General features: G+C 47.6%; 7 protein-coding genes across 7 annotated transcripts; 2 read left to right on the top strand and 5 right to left on the bottom strand.

Moving 5' to 3' along the window:
• Window positions 1–2,501: 2,501 nt before the first annotated feature.
• BDZ83DRAFT_657097 (uncharacterized protein) lies at window positions 2,502–3,190 on the bottom strand (the record flags this gene model as incomplete). The annotated part of the gene is made up of 2 exons (XM_060510935.1): window positions 2,502–2,951; window positions 3,137–3,190. 2 exons carry the CDS (start codon window positions 3,188–3,190, stop codon window positions 2,502–2,504), a joined length of 504 nt encoding a protein of 167 aa, XP_060358797.1.
• A 386-nt stretch (window positions 3,191–3,576) lies between these two features.
• BDZ83DRAFT_591447 (ankyrin repeat-containing domain protein) lies at window positions 3,577–4,369 on the bottom strand (the record flags this gene model as incomplete). Its single annotated transcript, XM_060506437.1, has 2 exons — window positions 3,577–4,057; window positions 4,116–4,369. The coding sequence occupies 2 exons, from the start codon at window positions 4,367–4,369 to the stop codon at window positions 3,577–3,579; spliced, it is 735 nt and encodes a 244-aa protein (XP_060358796.1).
• A 3,671-nt stretch (window positions 4,370–8,040) lies between these two features.
• Window positions 8,041–8,888, top strand: BDZ83DRAFT_724060 (uncharacterized protein; the record flags this gene model as incomplete). Its single annotated transcript, XM_060512621.1, has 2 exons — window positions 8,041–8,318; window positions 8,477–8,888. 2 exons carry the CDS (start codon window positions 8,041–8,043, stop codon window positions 8,886–8,888), a joined length of 690 nt encoding a protein of 229 aa, XP_060358795.1.
• Window positions 8,889–8,976: 88 nt separating this feature from the next.
• On the top strand, window positions 8,977–9,732 carry BDZ83DRAFT_657094 (uncharacterized protein; the record flags this gene model as incomplete). Its single annotated transcript, XM_060510934.1, has 1 exon — window positions 8,977–9,732. The coding sequence occupies one exon, from the start codon at window positions 8,977–8,979 to the stop codon at window positions 9,730–9,732; it is 756 nt and encodes a 251-aa protein (XP_060358794.1).
• A 372-nt stretch (window positions 9,733–10,104) lies between these two features.
• BDZ83DRAFT_766623 (Cupredoxin) lies at window positions 10,105–11,016 on the bottom strand. Its single transcript, XM_060515271.1, has 2 exons — window positions 10,476–11,016; window positions 10,105–10,418 (listed from the first exon to the last, which is right to left on the bottom strand). The coding sequence occupies exons 1-2, from the start codon at window positions 10,916–10,918 to the stop codon at window positions 10,163–10,165; spliced, it is 699 nt and encodes a 232-aa protein (XP_060358793.1). The 5' UTR covers window positions 10,919–11,016; the 3' UTR covers window positions 10,105–10,162.
• Window positions 11,017–13,529: 2,513 nt separating this feature from the next.
• BDZ83DRAFT_591461 (potassium ion channel Yvc1) lies at window positions 13,530–15,656 on the bottom strand (the record flags this gene model as incomplete). The annotated part of the gene is made up of 3 exons (XM_060506439.1): window positions 13,530–14,228; window positions 14,281–15,208; window positions 15,271–15,656. The coding sequence occupies 3 exons, from the start codon at window positions 15,654–15,656 to the stop codon at window positions 13,530–13,532; spliced, it is 2,013 nt and encodes a 670-aa protein (XP_060358792.1).
• Window positions 15,657–17,105: 1,449 nt separating this feature from the next.
• Window positions 17,106–17,783, bottom strand: BDZ83DRAFT_591433 (oxidoreductase; the record flags this gene model as incomplete). Its single annotated transcript, XM_060506436.1, has 1 exon — window positions 17,106–17,783. The coding sequence occupies one exon, from the start codon at window positions 17,781–17,783 to the stop codon at window positions 17,106–17,108; it is 678 nt and encodes a 225-aa protein (XP_060358791.1).

Genomic DNA, 17,783 nt, shown 5'->3' with positions numbered 1-17,783 from the left:
GCCCTTATTAAATAGGTCTTTAAAAGTATTACGTAGTATTAATAGCTCTTCGCGGGATATAAAATAAAGGGGGCTTTAAAAGAGGGGCGCTTTTTATTTATTAAACTATTATTCGAGGTTAATTATAAAGTTAATTCCTAGCCGAGCTAATAAAAGGGGGTATGCTTTAAATAGTTTAAAAAGGTTACCGTATTCCTTTTTTATTTATTATAATAACTAAGAGAAGTAGTCGGTTTCGTTTTTTAGTTTTAAGGCCTTATTAATATTAATAAAGCTAATTACTTAAATCCCCGCGGCGTACTCGCTCAGTTAGTACTTTTTTTTTATAGTAACTTTATAATATAAAGTAATAAAAGAGGGGGCTTTTAGGCTTCGTGCTTTGTAAATCTTTTATATTATAGCGCCTTTTTTTTATTTATTAAAGTATATTTTTATTTTACCCTTTTGATATTAAATCCGCTATTTAGCTATATTATATATAACGCAGTTCTATTTTATTTAGGGTTTTTTAAAGAATATATTTACGTCTAGGCCTTTAATAATATATATATATACTTTTTCTATATAGTTATTAATTTTAAAGTTAAAAGCGACGACCCCTTTAGTTATAATTTAGGCGGACTTATTTATAAATCCGCAAAGTTTACGTTTTATTTTATTTATATATAGGAGGTAAAGATAGTAAGCTAGTTAGGAGTTTATTATAAAATATATATTATATCTATAGTTTATTAGCGTTAAAGTTTTATATATTTTATTAATCCTCGCAATAAATAGTGCTAAAGGCCCGTTTATAGTTCGTTATTAATTAAATAATTCCTATCTTATCCGTTTTTTATTTATAAGTTTTAGTACCCGATTTTGTACTAGAGCTATTTTTTTCTTAAATAATATTCGTTATTATTTAAGTTTACTTTTTTTACGCGGTGCTCTATAGGCGCTACCTAAGCTATATAGGCTTCTTATTTTTATTTATAGTTCTTTATAATATATCTAACTTTATTATAATTAAAGTAGTACTAAGTTTTTAGTTTTATTAATAGCTTTATTTTTTACTCGGGCTTCGTAGCCCTTATAGCTTTAGTTATAGTTATATTTTTATTACTATTAATATATTTTTTTATTATACAATATCTTTTTTATATTAGAATTTAGGGGTTATGTTAATTAAAGTTATAGCCCTTTATATTACTAGCTATTACCTAGACGTTATAGAGGAAGCTAGTATATAATAACTTATTTTAAAGTATAGCGATTATATATTCTTTTAATTATAAAGTTAAAGTGCGGGTAAAGTATTAGATTATAATATCTACGGGCTACTTTTAGCCTCTAGCGTTAACTAGGGTTTTTTTAAATTAAAGTAAAAATGCTATAAATTTCTTACCCTTTTTTATAATTATTATTAATAGTTCGTTAAGGGCGTTCTTAGCTTAATAAAGGTTACTATATATTTATAAAAAGTATACGAGGAGTTTGTTAGACCTTTATTTTTTATCTTTCCTTCCTTTATAATAAAACTAGTTTATTACTTTCTAAATTTAAAGGGCGAGGTATAAGAAAATAAAGTATTTTTATTTTTTATTAATATAGTAAAATAGTATATTAATAACGAGCTTATTACGTATCTAGGCTTCTTAGATATTATATTTATTTTTATTATTTAAGAACTTTACTAAGTTTAATAAGGGCTTTTTATAGGGGGCTTTATTATTAAAAAGTGCTTTTAAGCTAGCGGGGGTTCTATAAAAGTTAGGTTCTTTAATAAAAAGCGCAGGGGGTTTATTTATTTATTAAAGCTATTTTTATAATAACTATAGGATCTCGTTAGACTTTTTATATTTATACTTCTATTTTATTATATTCGCTACTTTTTTTATTTTACCCTGCTTCTAGGCTTTTATTAGTTTTTATAGGCCCTAAATAATTTATTCTTAAATCTATATTATAGTTCTCGCTAGCTAGGCGCTTAATAATATATTAATAATCGTATTCGCTTTTATTATATAATATAATTAGTAATAAAGCGGGTAAAAAGAGGAGCTTAGATATATTAAAAGTCTAGCCTATATAAGTCTACGTTAAAGGGATTTTAATATATAAAATCTAAGCTAAAGAATAGAGGTTTTTAGAGCGGAGGTTTTATAAAGGTTCTATAGAAAAAAAGCGCTTAAATAGGACCTCTATAAAAGCGGCGCAGTGAGCCGTAGTAGTATCCAGGCTAAGGCTCGGATCCACTAATCGGGTCTAGCCCGTAACAGTCGGTCGTTCCTACGTAACCGGTTGTAGATGACTTCTTCCTATTTGTCATCTGACGCCAGCTCCGGTATGATGGCTTTCACGGTGTCTTTGATTCTATTCCATTGAAGTCGATAACCATCAACTGCGGCGGGCGTGGTTTTCCATGTTCGTTGAGGATGAACAAGGTAAGCCTTGATATGATCGTCCGCAATCTCGTCTCTGTCGAGCCTAGTCTGCATTGGTTTGCCTTTGACAGCGGTTCAGCTTTTGAGGCCGCTAATGACAGTACGTTCGAAAACCTCAGCATTGGTTTCGCCTGGGTTTCTCCATTCTTTCTCAGGCGCAAATGAGATACTCTCCCAATAGTGAGTGGCATACACCCCTTTTCTGCTGATGATCCACAGAGAACTGCACCCACAAAGACCGTTCGTTCCGAGGCTAAAAGAATTCCTAACAAATTTTCGGAAAATTGGTGTGTTGGCGTCGGTTCCTGGGCTGACTTCCCAAACAATTGGTTTCGTAGTTTCAGCGCGTTCTCTCATCCACACATCCATGTCTGTGTCATCACCAGGGACTTCCAAGTTGACCCTTTTAGCCAAGGAGACATTGTATCCTTGAACATCAAGTCTATTAATCGGCTCATGGAGGTCTTGAATCATGGAGAATGGATTGCAGGTATCTTGGGTATCCTGATCATCATCGCGCTTTTGCTATTGGGTGAAAGGGTCGACATCTCGCCGGAGAGAAGTAGACCGTGGCCAATCTAAGGACGACGGTCCCATGACATGAGAATCTAGAAATCCAGGTTAGTCTCAATTGCAAAGCATCCAGCATTATGAGAGCCGTGCTTTGCAGATCACGTACCAAGTGACCACGCCGATGGGAAAGCGCTTACCGCTACTAAGAGCAGCAGCAGGCCGAAAAGCGGGACAGAGACATTCGGAGACATTTGAAAGTGAGCAATTCTCCTCGGAACAATCATAATTTAGTAATTGTGTTCGTTTGGGTGGAATTACGGATGCTTATGAAAATCGTGACATGCAAAGAATTCAAATGAATATGAGTTGCACGCAAATTGCCGCCACTGATAACTTGATGTTGATATGTTGAAAGACAGCTTCTTGTCATAGAAATCCAGACTTCACAAACAGATGTTGCATTGCACTTTATATCTCCAACAAGATCTTAGGTCGCATCCATCTGGTACGGCGACTGAGTATTGGCTTGGTGTAGTATGTATCTAGAAAAGCCTTCTGTGGCCATCCTCACGACCGATACTATCATTGTGCGTGGGGGCTTGTTGGACAGACATTCTACCTCGTTCTTTCCGGTCCATTAAGGGGCAGATACTTCGGGGGCTGAATCTGTACTAAGCAGATTATACATTTCCATGTATTCAAACTCTTTGGCTGTGTCGGCCGGCGTATCGTCCCAGTACTTGACGCCGGGATCTGCCCCTGCACTCAGCAAAAGCTGAGCAATGTCAAGTCGATTGGTACCAGCGGCAACATGTAGAGGGGACCCTTGCCAGATCTTGTAGCCTATTTTGATGTCGCGGACATAGTTGAGTTGAGCCCCTTTGTCAATGAGATATTGGACCATATCCATTCTGGTATCTGTGTGATCAGAATCTATGGCAGACTGGAGTATGTCTGCTGGTAATATAGCACCATGGTCAAGGAGGAGTTGACAGGATTTCAGCGATGGCTCGATCACAGCCGAGTGAAGCGCTGTCCATCCCTTCGAATCTTTGACATTGGGGTCTGCTCCGTGTTGTAACAGCACCTCCATCCACTCAATGTGTCCAGTGGATAGCCTGTTGAAGAATATCAGTGTCATGTTTCTCAAAACCTGGTTCGAAGGGAGGTACAAACGTCAGCAAGGTCACGCCCGGCTCCACTGTGTTGATGTCATACCCCCTCTTGAGGATTTCCTCCAACATCGTTTCGTTGTGGCGTTTAGATACAGCAAGGACAACTGAATCGGGTATACTAGCTCCGTTGTTGAATAAGAAGGCGACAACATGTGCGTGATTCTTCCAGGCTGCCTCATTAACGGCGTGCCTCATCAAAGTGTCAGGATACACATAACGTTTCTGCTGTGCCTTGAAGTCGCTGTGATCCTGCATAATGCTTTGAGCCAGTGGTAAGTCGCCGTTCCCGCATGCTTCAATGAAGCTCTGTTTCGGGGTGCCGGTCATCTCCGTCCCTGGGCGGCGAACTGCGTTTGGGTCGTGTCGGGGGGAAATGAAAAGTTGGGATGTGGTCTGTTGTTTGGGCACAAAGCTGGTGTTGGAACATGAAGTGAGGGCACCAACCACGTATTTATACCCCAAACAAGCCGCCCGCACGTTGGCTTCTCCGTTCGAATTGTCTATTTGTAGAGACACATACTCAAGGTTGGCAGATAGGTCTAGCCCATGAGCTACTGTTGGCAAACAGTCAAATGAAACCAACTGACATGAGCACATACCAAGCAATGCAGCAGAAATAGGTTCCAACCATTCGCCCCCAACAGGCAGTGATATGCACAGGCACCATTTTCGTACCAACCATCGACTGACCATTGTTCAAACTCGGTAGGTAGGGTCAGCTGAAATAGCACAATGTGAAGTTGAGGGTTTGGCCCTTGCTTCGCCAGCCAGCAACCCCAACAAAAGCGTCAGAATGACAGTCCTGGATCGTGATTATTGAGCTTCATCCTAAAAGCCATCATGTGGGGGTTTTGGGGCAGCCCCAAAGCCCCCGACATGGCGATGCCCTTCGCAGTCCCTCATGGTCGACTCTCATCGACATGCAGATTGGCCTGGAAGTTTCAGCCCGAAGCCAACAGCTCACCACCGGCTCGAAGCTGTGAATGTATGGAAGAAGTCCTCCGGAGATTAAAGACGATTTTCTTCAATTCAAAGACAGGGGGAGATTGGGAAGGCATGAATACTCGCATTTCCATCTCCTCTAAAGTCAGGAATCCAAGGCAGCAAAGTTCTGCCAGGAAGTCGACACCCTGGCTTCACAAGCACTTTGGTGGGTTGTCGACATAATTGGCAATAATCAGGAAGCCAAGCTGCAGGTCCGAGCTCCGCCAGTCACACTCGACCCGTACAAGGGCTACATCGTGAATCTCGGTTGGAAACCAAACATGGTATTTGACGCAGGCTCTTGCCAGAAAAGCTGCCTAGACGCATACAAAACAATTGCGAACACATGTGAGTTCATGCCATCTTCCAATCTTCATTGGATGACATTGACTAAAACCTAGAACACTTCAGGCGGGCACACGGGAGGCGAAGGCAATGTCATAGCCGAAGAGGGCCAATACGATGCTGGGTGCGGGACGTACTCATACATAATCACCAACACGGCCCCTCGCAAAGGCGAACTACGTTGCAACAGCGAGGGCGACTTTCCGAAGCACAAAGATGTCCACGAAGTGACAGTCAAGCAGGGACTTAAGGCTATGTGCAATGAGGTCTTACCTGATGTTGTGACACCCGGACATGAGGCAATAACCCGGATCTACTACTCGAAGTAGTTCAATGCCGCGAAGTTGAAGTACACCGTGGCTTGGAGAAAGCAGTGCTCGCCTGCCGTAACGGAGCAGAATCCCAAGGAACCTTGGGGTGGGGGTACAATTGGATGTCGCCAATTATTCTACCAACTTTGGGCCGATTGTAAGTTCGCAATTGCCACGAGATCCTATCATATACAAAACGGGTGGCCTTTATGTCATTTCTAACTCGGGCCGACAGGTATCAATGGAGGTGTTGCTGGAACGCGGGATATTGAGTGTTTGACATATTCCTTGAGTCCTACAGAGGAGTGAAGAGACTTAGGTACTTTACTAGACACATTTTCTTTTCGCAAAACATCGCTCAAGTGAAGTCTATGCAGAAAAGCTAGTCAATCATAATGGAATCCAATGTCTGCATATTAATTGGCGGGTATGCTATGCTTGTCGCCAATTTCGCGCCCTTGGCGGACGAGTTCTCCGCATCAACGCTATCGTGAAAACGAAGTACCGCAAAGCTATTTCTCTTACTTTGCTCGTGCAAAAGGACTTGCATACTTTGGAGGCCTGACGGCTAGCATTTTTCTCTCAGGTCGGCCCCACTAAAAGTCGGTCTATGGAGGCCTTTGGATGCTCCCCAAGCGCGATGCAGTTCGATGCTGGTTGATCAATACTTGTTCAAGGCATTGTCTATTACTGGGTGGACCACTTCTGACTCGTGATTACTAAGTCACAACCTCTTTTAGATGACATGCTCCTCCTTTCCGAGGGTGGCAATACTAGATATATGAATTAGAAGACGATCATGTCCTCCTTAGAACCATGCGACAACGGGTATCTTGAGTCAGTGCACGACGGCTGCGAGATCTTGCCACGAAGAGGTATTGATGACCAGGTATTAAAGTATTGTATGGCCCACCATACAGTCTTTGAATCCTGAGTGAACCGGTCCGTTCCCTTCTAACCTATTCCCTCGCCACCTAGCTCATAATCACCACGTGAATCTATCACTGTCATCCCAATCATGTAGAACTGGGTTACTTTGATTCTGGCGGCTTTGGTTGCAGGCTCTGCGGCCAAGGACTGTGCTTTCTTCTACGACTCCACCGTCTCGAATCCCTTCATGGCTTCCATCCCTGCTTCCAACGCCCAGTGGTATTGCGAAAACGACATTGGCGGTACGATGGAGGACAAAGAGTCGAATATCTCCAACTCGGCAACCAATCCGAACTTCAGATGCGGTATTTGTCGGGGAGCTAGGAGCTCGACCAAAGACTACGACATCCCTGATAAAATTGGCAACTATGCGATTCGATGCGGGTACTATGCTCCCGGAAAATGCACGGCGAGCTGAAAAGAAAATGTTAGCCCAAAAGCTTTAGGTTCTTCTATGCACAATTTCGAGCTTTCTTTCTTTTTCAATTTTTCCTTCTTTTCTTCTTCCCTTATCTAACAGCTTCTAGGTTGCCGCTTCATTGGCGTGGAAGGCGAATGGAAAGTCAAGGATCGTATGCAGTACAGCCTCGATCCAAATATGAGCGGAACGCTTTGTGGAAGACCGCGCTTTTGAAACAAGCCCAGGCAATACAAACGTTGTGTTGATGTGAGGATGTACATGACTTCGGGATCGTCCGCGACATTCAGTCCAGCACCATTGAAACCAATCGCCAGCGCATATTTAGGAAAGAATCTTGAGTCTTCACTAATTATTAGAAGGTGCCTACTAGAGACTATAGCTTAAGTGACTGTCTATGTTGTCTTTCTTTTCAATGTATTCAGAATAGTTCTGTCGAATACAACGTGCTGAGTCCGATTTATTCTTTTACTACTCGTAGTATGAATCTTTCGCCAATAGAACTCGGTCTAGACTTCCTTCATTGACTCAAGAAAACTACACTCTAATTATGTGATGGGTTACTCTGCTAACTCTTTCGTGAATGCAAAATCTGCCTCCAATCATCAAGCAGTTTAAAATTCGTCTGCCTCTTACAAAAAGCTTTCGCATCTGGTTACCTTATGTCGCGACAAAACTCAGCAAATACTCGGGCGAGCATGCATCATATCCCGCAAAGTTGCCTTTGAGAATGGCCCACAATCAATCAAGTCAAATATATGTACTCAACGCCGGTTCCGTATCAACCACCCCATGAGATGTAGCTCCTGCAATTCTCATTATCTGTGATAAGAACCCTTGAATACCAATAATTCCTGGTGACCAAACTTTCAAGTCTTCATATTCCACATTACGCCGCAATGAAGCTCCTCAACTGCTCCACTCTTCGCATCGGGGAGATGTATCCGGCAAAAAAACAAGAGCTTGAAAGGGAGGGCATTTCAACAGCCTACGCTATTCTTTCTCATAGATGGGAAGGCGACGAGAATGAAGTTACCTTCAAAGCCATGAGCACTACTGACATAAAGTTCAAGAAGGTACTTGGATGGTCAAAAATTGAGGAAACTTGCGCCAAGGCACTCGAAATCGGGATCGGTTACGCCTGGATAGACACTTGCTGCATCGACAAGCGAAACCTCACCGAGCTTACCGAAGCAATCAACTCAATGTTCAAGTGGTATTCATAGGCAAAGATTTGCTTCGCATATCTCTCGGACATCGAGTCAGATGATGATATGACAAAGTCGGCGTGCTTCACCAGGGGCTGGACTTTCAAGAGCTCATCGCACCGCGGGAAATGAAGTTCTACGACAGGCAATGAAAGCTAATCGGGAGCTGTGTCGAGCTTTCGAGCGAGATCAATCTCCGAACAATGATCAACGAGGAAGTTTTGGCCTATACCTCATCGACGCAACAAAGCTTACAGAATCTGCTGGTCGAAATTCCTGTGGGTCGGCGCGTGTCATGGGCTGCTGGCCGTGAGGCGAATAAAGTCGAAGACCGAGCCTACTCACTATTGGGTTTATTTGGCGTCAGCATGCCTCTTCTCTATGGAGAAGGCGACCGAGCTTTCGTTCGATTACAGGAAGAAATCATCAAGGAAACCAACGACATGTCACTGTTTGCTTGGTGCGACTCCTCCGCTACTCCCACTGATGGCGCCGCAGAGTTTTGTGGGATCCTCGCTACTACGCCGGATCATTTCAGGAGTTGCTGCGATCTCAGATCGATCGGGCACCTAGATTAGGTCCAGATGTTTGTTTCCAACGGGCATAACAAACGCCTCAAGCCAAGAGTTGGATATAATGCTAGTGCGTCCATCTTGCTAGTTCTCCATGACAAACAAGGGTCTCCGACTTGAATCTAGAGTTTTCACACATGGTGAAGATGTACACTTTCTGAGTCTAGGATTACCAAAGGACGGGAAATCAAAATACGAGTTTCTAGGCATCTTGTTCCATGAACTCAATAGTGGAAGTTTTGTAAGAACGAGGCCGGACGAGCTGCGTGTCAGAGGTACTTCCTCCAACAACCGACGACTCGATAAGAGCGTCCTTTTTATCGCTAAGCAGTTCACTCCAGACTTCCTAAAAGAAGTTGTGCGGATCCCCGGCCGCGACTTCAAGATCTGCATCGACGATAAAAAACCAACTTTGATGGTGCGCAGTGCCTCTTCAGCCCATCACTGGGACAAGTACATGAACACATTTGTCAGTCGAGACTTTTGGGAATTTGAAGGTTGCCTGGAGGTCGGAACCGGGAGCGAAAGGAAGTTTGACGTAGTGTGCGGATTCGACACACAGTATGGCACTTGGGTCTATCCAAACCCAGCATCCAAGAATTGGAGACGTGGTGGCAACGATCTTCAAGCGGACATGCCCCCATTGCATGAAATCAAAGTGGTGGAAGGGACCCAGGATGGCATTCCTACTACTTTCGTTCATCTTAACCGCATCAAGCCCGTGGCACAAGCGCCTTCGAAGACAGACCCTAGTTTGCAACCGAAGAGTGTTAAACAGGCCGATGAGGAGGGGCCGGCCGATGGAAATGAGATTTCCAAAAAGCAGAAGTCGAACTGCAAGCAAATGTAGTATAAGCTCAAATTATTCAAAGCCCTGAATTGGGGACTATCATGGAAGACAAATGGGGGGGGGGGGCCCAAGGCTTTGAAGGAGCTGTTGAAAAACGTCGGACATATCAAATGGCAGCTGATCTTGACATGACCTAAAAAGGGACCAGGCACTGGGACATAACTCAGCGTCATTTATGGAATTCGTTGTTTAAATTCCAGGTCGTCGTAAGAGTGCAAGCATGCAGTAGGGTACTATGTATGTCGAAAAAGGGGGCGAACCACCCATTCCATTCAATGGAAAGAAGCTCCAGGCTTTGCAACCATCCAATCCAACTTTTCGTCTCTTTTTGGTTAACCCCAGCCTTTGATGCATAATTGGTATAAACGTGATCCCGCAATCCTTCCCAGTCTTTCTCCGCCTACTCAAAACCAAACCCCACCGCAGGACATTAAATGAGAAGTCCACCGACAACACCTGCGGCAGCCATACCCAAGCTGAGCAGACCCCAGCGGACGTCGCCGCGGGCCTCAATACCAGCGCTGGGCTGCGATGAGGATGAAGCAGAAGGAGAGCTCGAGGCAGAGCTGGGGCTGCCGGTGGCCGCGGAGCCGAGGGTACCACCACCAGTCGCGCTGGGAGCGACGTTGGACTGCGCGGCGGCGGCGGCCTGGGCGTATTGCTCAATGGTTCTCTGACCGCTGGCACTATTGATACAGTTAGCAAGTTTAACTTCATACCTCTGAATGGAAACATGAACTTACGGAGCGTTAATAACACCAACCATACCACCCTGGCAATGCTGCCCAGTAGCACAGTAAAACCACTTGGGATTCGTATCCTTGACCTCAACAGTAAATACCTCGGACCCAACACCAGACGCAACCTGAACCGGACCGCTGAAGAAGCCCGTCGTGGACCCATTAGTCAACGGCTGGCAGGGCGAGTCAAAGGCTGACTGGGCGACGGAGTGGGCGCGCGGGTAGAAGTGGAACTCGACGACGTCGCCGACGGCGGCGGTGACGCTGTTGGGCTCAAAGGTGAGGCCGCCGTCGCCGACCTTGACGACATGGACGCCGGCGATGCTGGAGGAGGAGGCGGCGGCGGCGGAGGCGGTGTTTGTGGAGGACTCTTGGGCGCCGTAGCCGTATTGGGCGAGGGCTCCTGCGGCGGGGAGGAGGGTTGCGAGGAGGGATGATGTATGCATTTTGGGGGATGTCTGTGAGGTTGTGAGGTGGATTCTAGGTGGTGTCGAGTATAGTAGCTGATGCGTGCTGATGTATTATGTGAAGACTTGTTTTGTTTGATGATGAACAAAACCCAAATATCATGGGAGGGAATGTGTCTTCTTATACACGTAGTTCTTCTTGCTGCCTTCACCTCGAGATCCCCAAGAAACAACACTAAACACGACCCTCAAACGATTTACACCCCTTGGAACATCCCAAGCCTCCATCCCCAAGCCTACACCCCTCTACCTCCCCCAGGCACCATCCACGTTTGATCCCATCACTCCCAAGCCTTGGTCCCCATACCATGTGGCGGCGGCCTCCTTCAGCAAGTCCGTCTCGGAAGCAGATTGACCCTTGGGAACCAGACCCCATCTAGACTTACCTACCAAGACCAGAAGAAACAAAATTCGGCTAGACGGTAGCTCTCCAAACAGCGTAAGGTAATCACAATTAAGCTCCGCCTCGCGGATAGGATAGTTTCCATGGTGGCATGGTCTCCATCCCAAAACCCGCGCCCCAGCCGACCGGGTGTATCTGACATCCGAGGTGGCAGCAGTCAGAGAGCCAGAGCCAAGGGCCAGGGATCAGGGGAATGAGGAATGTGAACAAACACGAACAAGCGTGCAGGCCAAGCATTGTCCTGACGCATGCTGATCCTGGGGGAGGTGGACATGGGAGGGAACATGAGAGAGGAGAGGTCCCTCGTCTGAAGGCAAATAAGTCTATTTCGAGTCCAAGCTTTTTTCTTGTCTCCTTCGGGCCTTACTTTGGGCTTGACAGTGGCAGTGGTACCAGTGACATTATACCCCCAAAGCACACCAACAATCTGGTCTACTAGAGTTGGCCCTAAGCCGAATTCAACCTAAATTAGCACAATAGCAAGGGGTCCTCACGGAGACGGACAATGACGCCTCCAAGTTTAGCATGACAAGCCAACGAGGCCTGCCACGGATTGGATGACAGCGAGTCTCAGTGCATGCTCTGCTGTGGCCATATGACTGTCTGCCGGGATTCAACACAGCCGCTGTGCATGTCCCGTCCTTCCCGCGCCAATGTTCGGATCATGTTTCGAATAGTCGTGGCCCCCAGGCCAGATGTAAGCGCCAGGGGAGAGCAGTCCAGTACCAGTAAGTATACCTCACTCAACGTGCGAAAGCGTCAACTAAACACACAACAAGACTGTATCATTCCCAGCCCCCATAACTAGCCGCTAGAGCCGTGTTCCGCCTGGGAAAGCTGGTCGCTGGTCAGCCAGTAAGCAGCCCCCTCGGCCGAACCAACCATTCAGGTCTACAATCAAGCCAGAACGGAAACAATGGCCAAACCTCGTTCATCCCAAACAGAAACAGGGGGATCTTGAATGAAGGAGGGGGAAGTTGGTTGTCCAAGGATTACTGGTAGGTACGGCAAGCTTAATCCCCTTTCACTTTTTCACCCTTCCATGTAGCTACCTCAAGTCTCCAGTATCCAATTCTAACACAGTACCCAATGTATACACACTAGCTCATTAGTGGCCTTCCCATAACAACGTTTGGCGTTTCTCGCTTCGAGTGCCGAGCGTTCCATTCCCAGAGTTGGGGTGGCAGCATAACCCTGTCGCGACCATCATCCGGGGTGATGATTGGACCGGGGGCCGTCTTACGCTCTGTTGGCGCCGCAGAAGTTTAAAACGTCTTGAGCTTGAAGATGCCGCTTGTTCCAGCCCTTCACTCTCCCCCTCCTTAATCCTCATCCAGGGGTTCATCGTCCAGAATGAAGTTCATCAAGACGACTTGACTGTTTTCACGTTGTGTGAGAGGGGATGAATCACGCATGAGAGAAAAGAGAATCGCACTCCCGATTATAGTTAATAGTCCAAATGCCTGTCGAGCTGCGCACCCGAAAACAACACAGGCCTCAGCCGCTGGCTATAGTCAACATCTAGTCAGCTTTGCCCACGCCGTTATTCCCAGCTGGGGAGGTCAAAAGAAGACTCATCCCATCCCAAGCACCCAAAAATAAGGTTCTCCTAGTGTTCCTCTGCAGGCGGGTCAACGAAAACTCGCATCTCCTCCGCACTTTTTCTGCACCACAGCCACCCTCGCCTAGCACCCGAGTCGGGAACCGGGACAACTCACTTCCCAAGCGCTTGCTCTGGTGCCTTGTACTCGTAGTAAGTGCAGTAAATGACCGCCAAGTGACGATAATGGGGCCCTCCTCCACGTTGAGCCACAAGTCACCGGCTGAATCATCGCACCGGAGCCGGTCACGGAGATTCAATCGCTTCTCAAGTATGGGCATTGCTCACACGATCTAACCCGTCCTGGTGCGCTTTTCCACTCATGTAGTCGAAATTGGTAATTGGATTTGCCTTATTCAACACCATGCCACGCCTTATTACAAACCATGACTGATGCCCGACGCCAATATTTCCCTGACTCGTATCCCAAGTTGCCAACGACCAGCGGCCAAGGTACCCGAAATCGAAACAAAATAAGTTCGTGACAGCGTGACGTGACGTGACAGCCATGACATGTACAAACTCAATTCAATAAAACACACAGCGCAGGGTCCCGACCACTGCCAGAATCTTCAGATGAAAGCTCTTCACTCTTCATCGCTCGAGCTAGAGGAGGCTGCTGCTGCTGCTTCTTTGGCGTCGTCTGCCTTCTTCTCCTTCTTGTTCTTCTTGCTCTTCTTCTTATTCTTCTTCTTGCTCGAGGAGCTCTCGGCAGGCTCACCAAGATCGATCAAATTGGTCGAAGCCTGGCCATTGCCGGCATTTCCAGCCGAGACAGCCTTGGAGATCTCAACTAACATCTTCTTGAGCTCTTCGACCTCGCTCCGCAACTGCTGCACCTCGTAGATCGTAGGATCGTGCTCCAAGTTGGTTTTTGCGCTTGCGCAGACCTTGTTCCATCCATCGGATTCGAAGTCGACCTGGTCCATCATTTGCTCCCACTCCTCAATTGTGTCGTCGTCTTCCTCGCCTCTCGCTCGGTTGCTCCTAATGTCGGCGGCTGAGCGAGTCTCGAAGATTGCGGCGACAATAAGGACAGGTGAGTAGAGGATTCCCATGATGACGTCGCTCATCTTCTCAAATTTGGACTTCTCCATCCACCAGAAGAGGCAAATGACAATCATCTCAATGAGGTTGAATGGTGGGATATAGACGTTTTCATCGGGGGCACGAACGAATTGCATCGTCTTCTGGGCAAACAGCGCAAGATACTCATCGTTGGCGTTGTCGTAAATGTCTTCGTACGCAGAGTTGTACAGCGCAATGAGGATGTTGAGCAAGACAACCTGGGACCTGAATTAGCAACTGACTCGGAGTCTTCCTAGGACCACCACTTACCATGACAATGAACGTGAAGCAATAGTACAGGATGATACCGAACGGCGGCGAAAACCTGTCGAACCCGTCAAAGTCGGGGCTCTGCATGATGGCATTGGCCATGGCTGACATGATGAATGTTATGTCATCAGCCACCAAGTCGTCTGCCAAGTCGAGACCAATAAAGGCCTGGAGGAATCCAATGATCAACACGGCAAGTAGGGCGAAGAAGATGATTGACTCTTTCATCATAACCTTTAGCACGACCAGCATGGCTCCAAAGAAGCGGAAGCTGTCGAGATAAAGCAAAAGGCGAGACCAAATCATGGGTGCGCTGAAAGCCAAGAAGTTGTAGCTCAATTCACTGTACATTTTACGCGCGGGTTCGCCTTCGTCGTGGGTAAGGCCGATGATGCGAAGAATCAGGGAAAGTGTGATGAAGGTGTAGAGAACGCCATTGAAGGCATTCCAGAAACCCAGAATGTGGTAGCCGGCCTTCCAGAACTTGGTAACCTCCTCGCAGATAAAGCCGAGGGTGAAGATGTACAACAACACCTCGGCCGCGTCCAAAACACCCTTGGCGTTAACCGAGTTGATGACGGCAGTGTAGAGACCAATGTAGATGAGGGAGATGAGCACTTGGGTGGCATTCTGGTACATGGGAGCGCGGATGCGGTCGGGGTCCATATGCACGAGGAAGGACGGGTTCGTCTTGTCCTTGTAGTCGACGAATACTGCGGGGTCGTTCTCGTCCTGAACCAGCCATCCCTTCCACAAGTAGGAAATGCATTTTTGGTATCCCGAGGAGCCGATGACTCTGACGGCGTGGAGATCGACGGCCTTTTCGATAGCGTTTGCGGGCGGTGTGGATTCGCCGTCGACAACCACAGAGTATCGGCGGAGGAGGACCGAGTGCATGAGGTATTGGAGATCGTCTTCGGTTTCGATGCTGTATCCAGGCATTAGTCTTCCTGGTGTCTCCTCTGGTAAAGGAGCGTTTTAGATACTTACATCTGCTTCGCAATAACCTCACAAGCGACAGCGCGCACTCTGTGCAGGTCGGCATCCCAGAGCTCAGCCAAGGCCTGGTGCTTGAACCATCTCTTGCAGACAATCAAGCAGAAGACAACACAGGATCCATAGTGCGAGCCGCCAGCCTCCTTGGCGGCCTTGATGACCTTGGTCGTGATGATCTTGCTATGCGCCTTTGTGATCTCGACTTCGTCCAATTCGCAGGGAACTGCCAGCTCGATCAGGTGTCGAAGCTTGAGGGCAATCTTTGTAACTTCGGGGGCAGGGATCGCGGACTCGAGGTGCTCGCTTCGGTATTGGGGAAGGACTAAATCGGGGCAGCAAGCCCAGGTGTAAGCTGTTGAAACTGATTGAGGGGGTTCCATAACGTGCTGGAGAATGAAGCGGCTGGAATTGGTACAGCCTGACGTTCCCAAAGAAGAGAGGGTCGATTAGGAGTAGTACGTACGGCGTCTTCGGTCATCGCGGATCCAGTCCGAGTGGAAGTCGTGGTGATGGCGAGGGTGCCTATCCCACCCCAGCATACGGGATACCCAGTTGAAGTTGGCCATGGCGACCGCGATTGCTTCGTTTTTCCAGGGACACTTTCGCGTGGCGCCCTGTCCTCTTTGAATAAACGGTCGATCGATTGAAGGAATCGGCGCGATCGGATCGTAGGAGCAGGAGTCGAGGAGCAAGAGCGAATTGACACAAGCTCACAGGAAGGTAACTTCCTGGATGGAAGCTGGCAATTGATCGATGAGCAAAAGGAATCAGGAAGCAGGAAAGAAATCCCAGATTCGGCTCCTGGCTCTGAGGAGGTGCAGCAGCGGCCGTCGCATTCTTGTCTCCTCTCCGCGCGGCCGGGTTCCCTGTTTTTGTTGTTGGCGCCAGAGAGAAGGTCCGACAGGAGCTTGTCCTCTTCCTGCCGCAGGTGACGTCGACCGACAGCGGGGCATTCCCTGTGCATTGCCGGGGTACTAAGTGGATCCTTAACAGCTTACCGTCTTTGTTATTGGTAAATGAGATAATCAGCGACATCGAAGCTCCAATCTACACTAGTCTCTCTTTAGCCGTCCCCACATCACTGGCGTGAGAAAGTTGGCTGCGCTGCCACGCTTCACCAGCTGAATCCTGCCGCCGTCACTCACACACCACCAGTCTCAGTCTCAGTCTCAGTCCTTTTTTATTTTTTTCACTTGCTTTTGACTCGAGTCTCCAATTCCATGATGAATTGCTCTAGTTCAAAATAAGGCAGCCCATAGCTCAATCACTTAAATGTCCGACGACATGGCATATCATACCCGGTCTTCACACAAACCTCTCACGGTGCAATCAGCTGAGAATCTTCACCATCACCTCTTTGTGAGTGAACAGCCCAGCATAGCATGAGTGTATGAGTGACCAACCTCATCAACTTCATTCGTTTCCAGTCAAATTTATGTTTCACATACAGTCTCCAAACGAGACCATCCCGACGCTGATGATGTCTCACTCACACCCGTCATCGTCTTGACCCAAGATTCCCTGCCATTCACCAAGCCACTTGACTGACCACGAAGGGCCCCTTGTATCCCCATTGGCTTGCTCTCTGCCTTCTCCATCGTCACCTTCTTCATCTCTCTCATTCCCCCACAATCATAAATGGAAGAGATGGTGAAGAGACAGACGAAGTGAGCGATGCTTGTCATCCCCATCACCCGCAAGCCGGCCGTCTCCTCCCTCAGTCTCGGCCCCTCATGAAGGGTGAGGTATGCCCATCTCCCTTGTGTAGCAACACTAGGTCGTGAGTCCTGCCGATCTTCTCGCTACTGATGATACCCTCACATTGTCCATCACGCCGTCGCCCCTGTCGTCTCCTTCCACAAATCAATCACCATGTTCGCGATATTCTGAATAGCCTCCGGCGCATTCGGCAAATGATGCCCCCCCGGATACCTCACAACCTTGCGCGTACTCCGCTCAGAACACTGCTCAATCAACATCTCGCTCGCCGGCTTCCACGGATCAAACAAGCCCACCACATGAACAGTCGGCAACCGAATCAGCACGTCGTCGGGCACAAAAGGAGGATATGTCCCACACAGAAACACCCCAAAGAAGTTGTACGGCACAAACGGCTGCCGCTGCTGCTCAATCAACAGACTCGAGGCCGCCCGCGCACCCTGCGAAAACCCCAGCACGCCGACGTAGGGCCCCGTCTGCTGCACGTACACCTTGAGCATCTCCATCGCCGTGTCCTTTTGCTGCTGGAACTCCTCGGCGGGGATGGAGGGATCGTCGCTGACCCATCGTCGGTACGGCCCGCACCCTTCGAATACGGGGAGCACGCCCGGCCCGGCCTCCGTCTCGATCGGCCCGTCGAGGTAGACGAATTCGAAGCGCGGTTCGAGGACACGCGATAGCCTAATGAGTTGGATCTGGAAGATGCCTGCTGAGGAGCCGCCTCCGTGCAGACAGAGAATCTTTGGCCGTTCCCGCGGCGCCTCGTTGACTGCGTAGGGCTGGTACAT

This window comes from Colletotrichum acutatum (genome assembly GCF_030867785.1).
Source record: "Colletotrichum acutatum strain CBS 112980 chromosome Unknown BDZ83scaffold_172, whole genome shotgun sequence".
Classification (NCBI taxonomy): Eukaryota; Fungi; Ascomycota; class Sordariomycetes; order Glomerellales; family Glomerellaceae; genus Colletotrichum; species Colletotrichum acutatum.
This window is presented reverse-complemented; position numbering and strand designations above follow the sequence as displayed.

Coding starts and splice junctions, on each gene's coding strand:
- BDZ83DRAFT_766623 (XM_060515271.1), bottom strand. CDS start 10,918: ATGCATACATCATCCCTCCTCGCAACCCTCCTCCCCGCCGCAGGAGCC. Junction 10,419..10,475: donor GTTGGTGTTATTAACGCTCC/GTAAGTTCATGT, acceptor CTGTATCAATAG/TGCCAGCGGTCAGAGAACCA.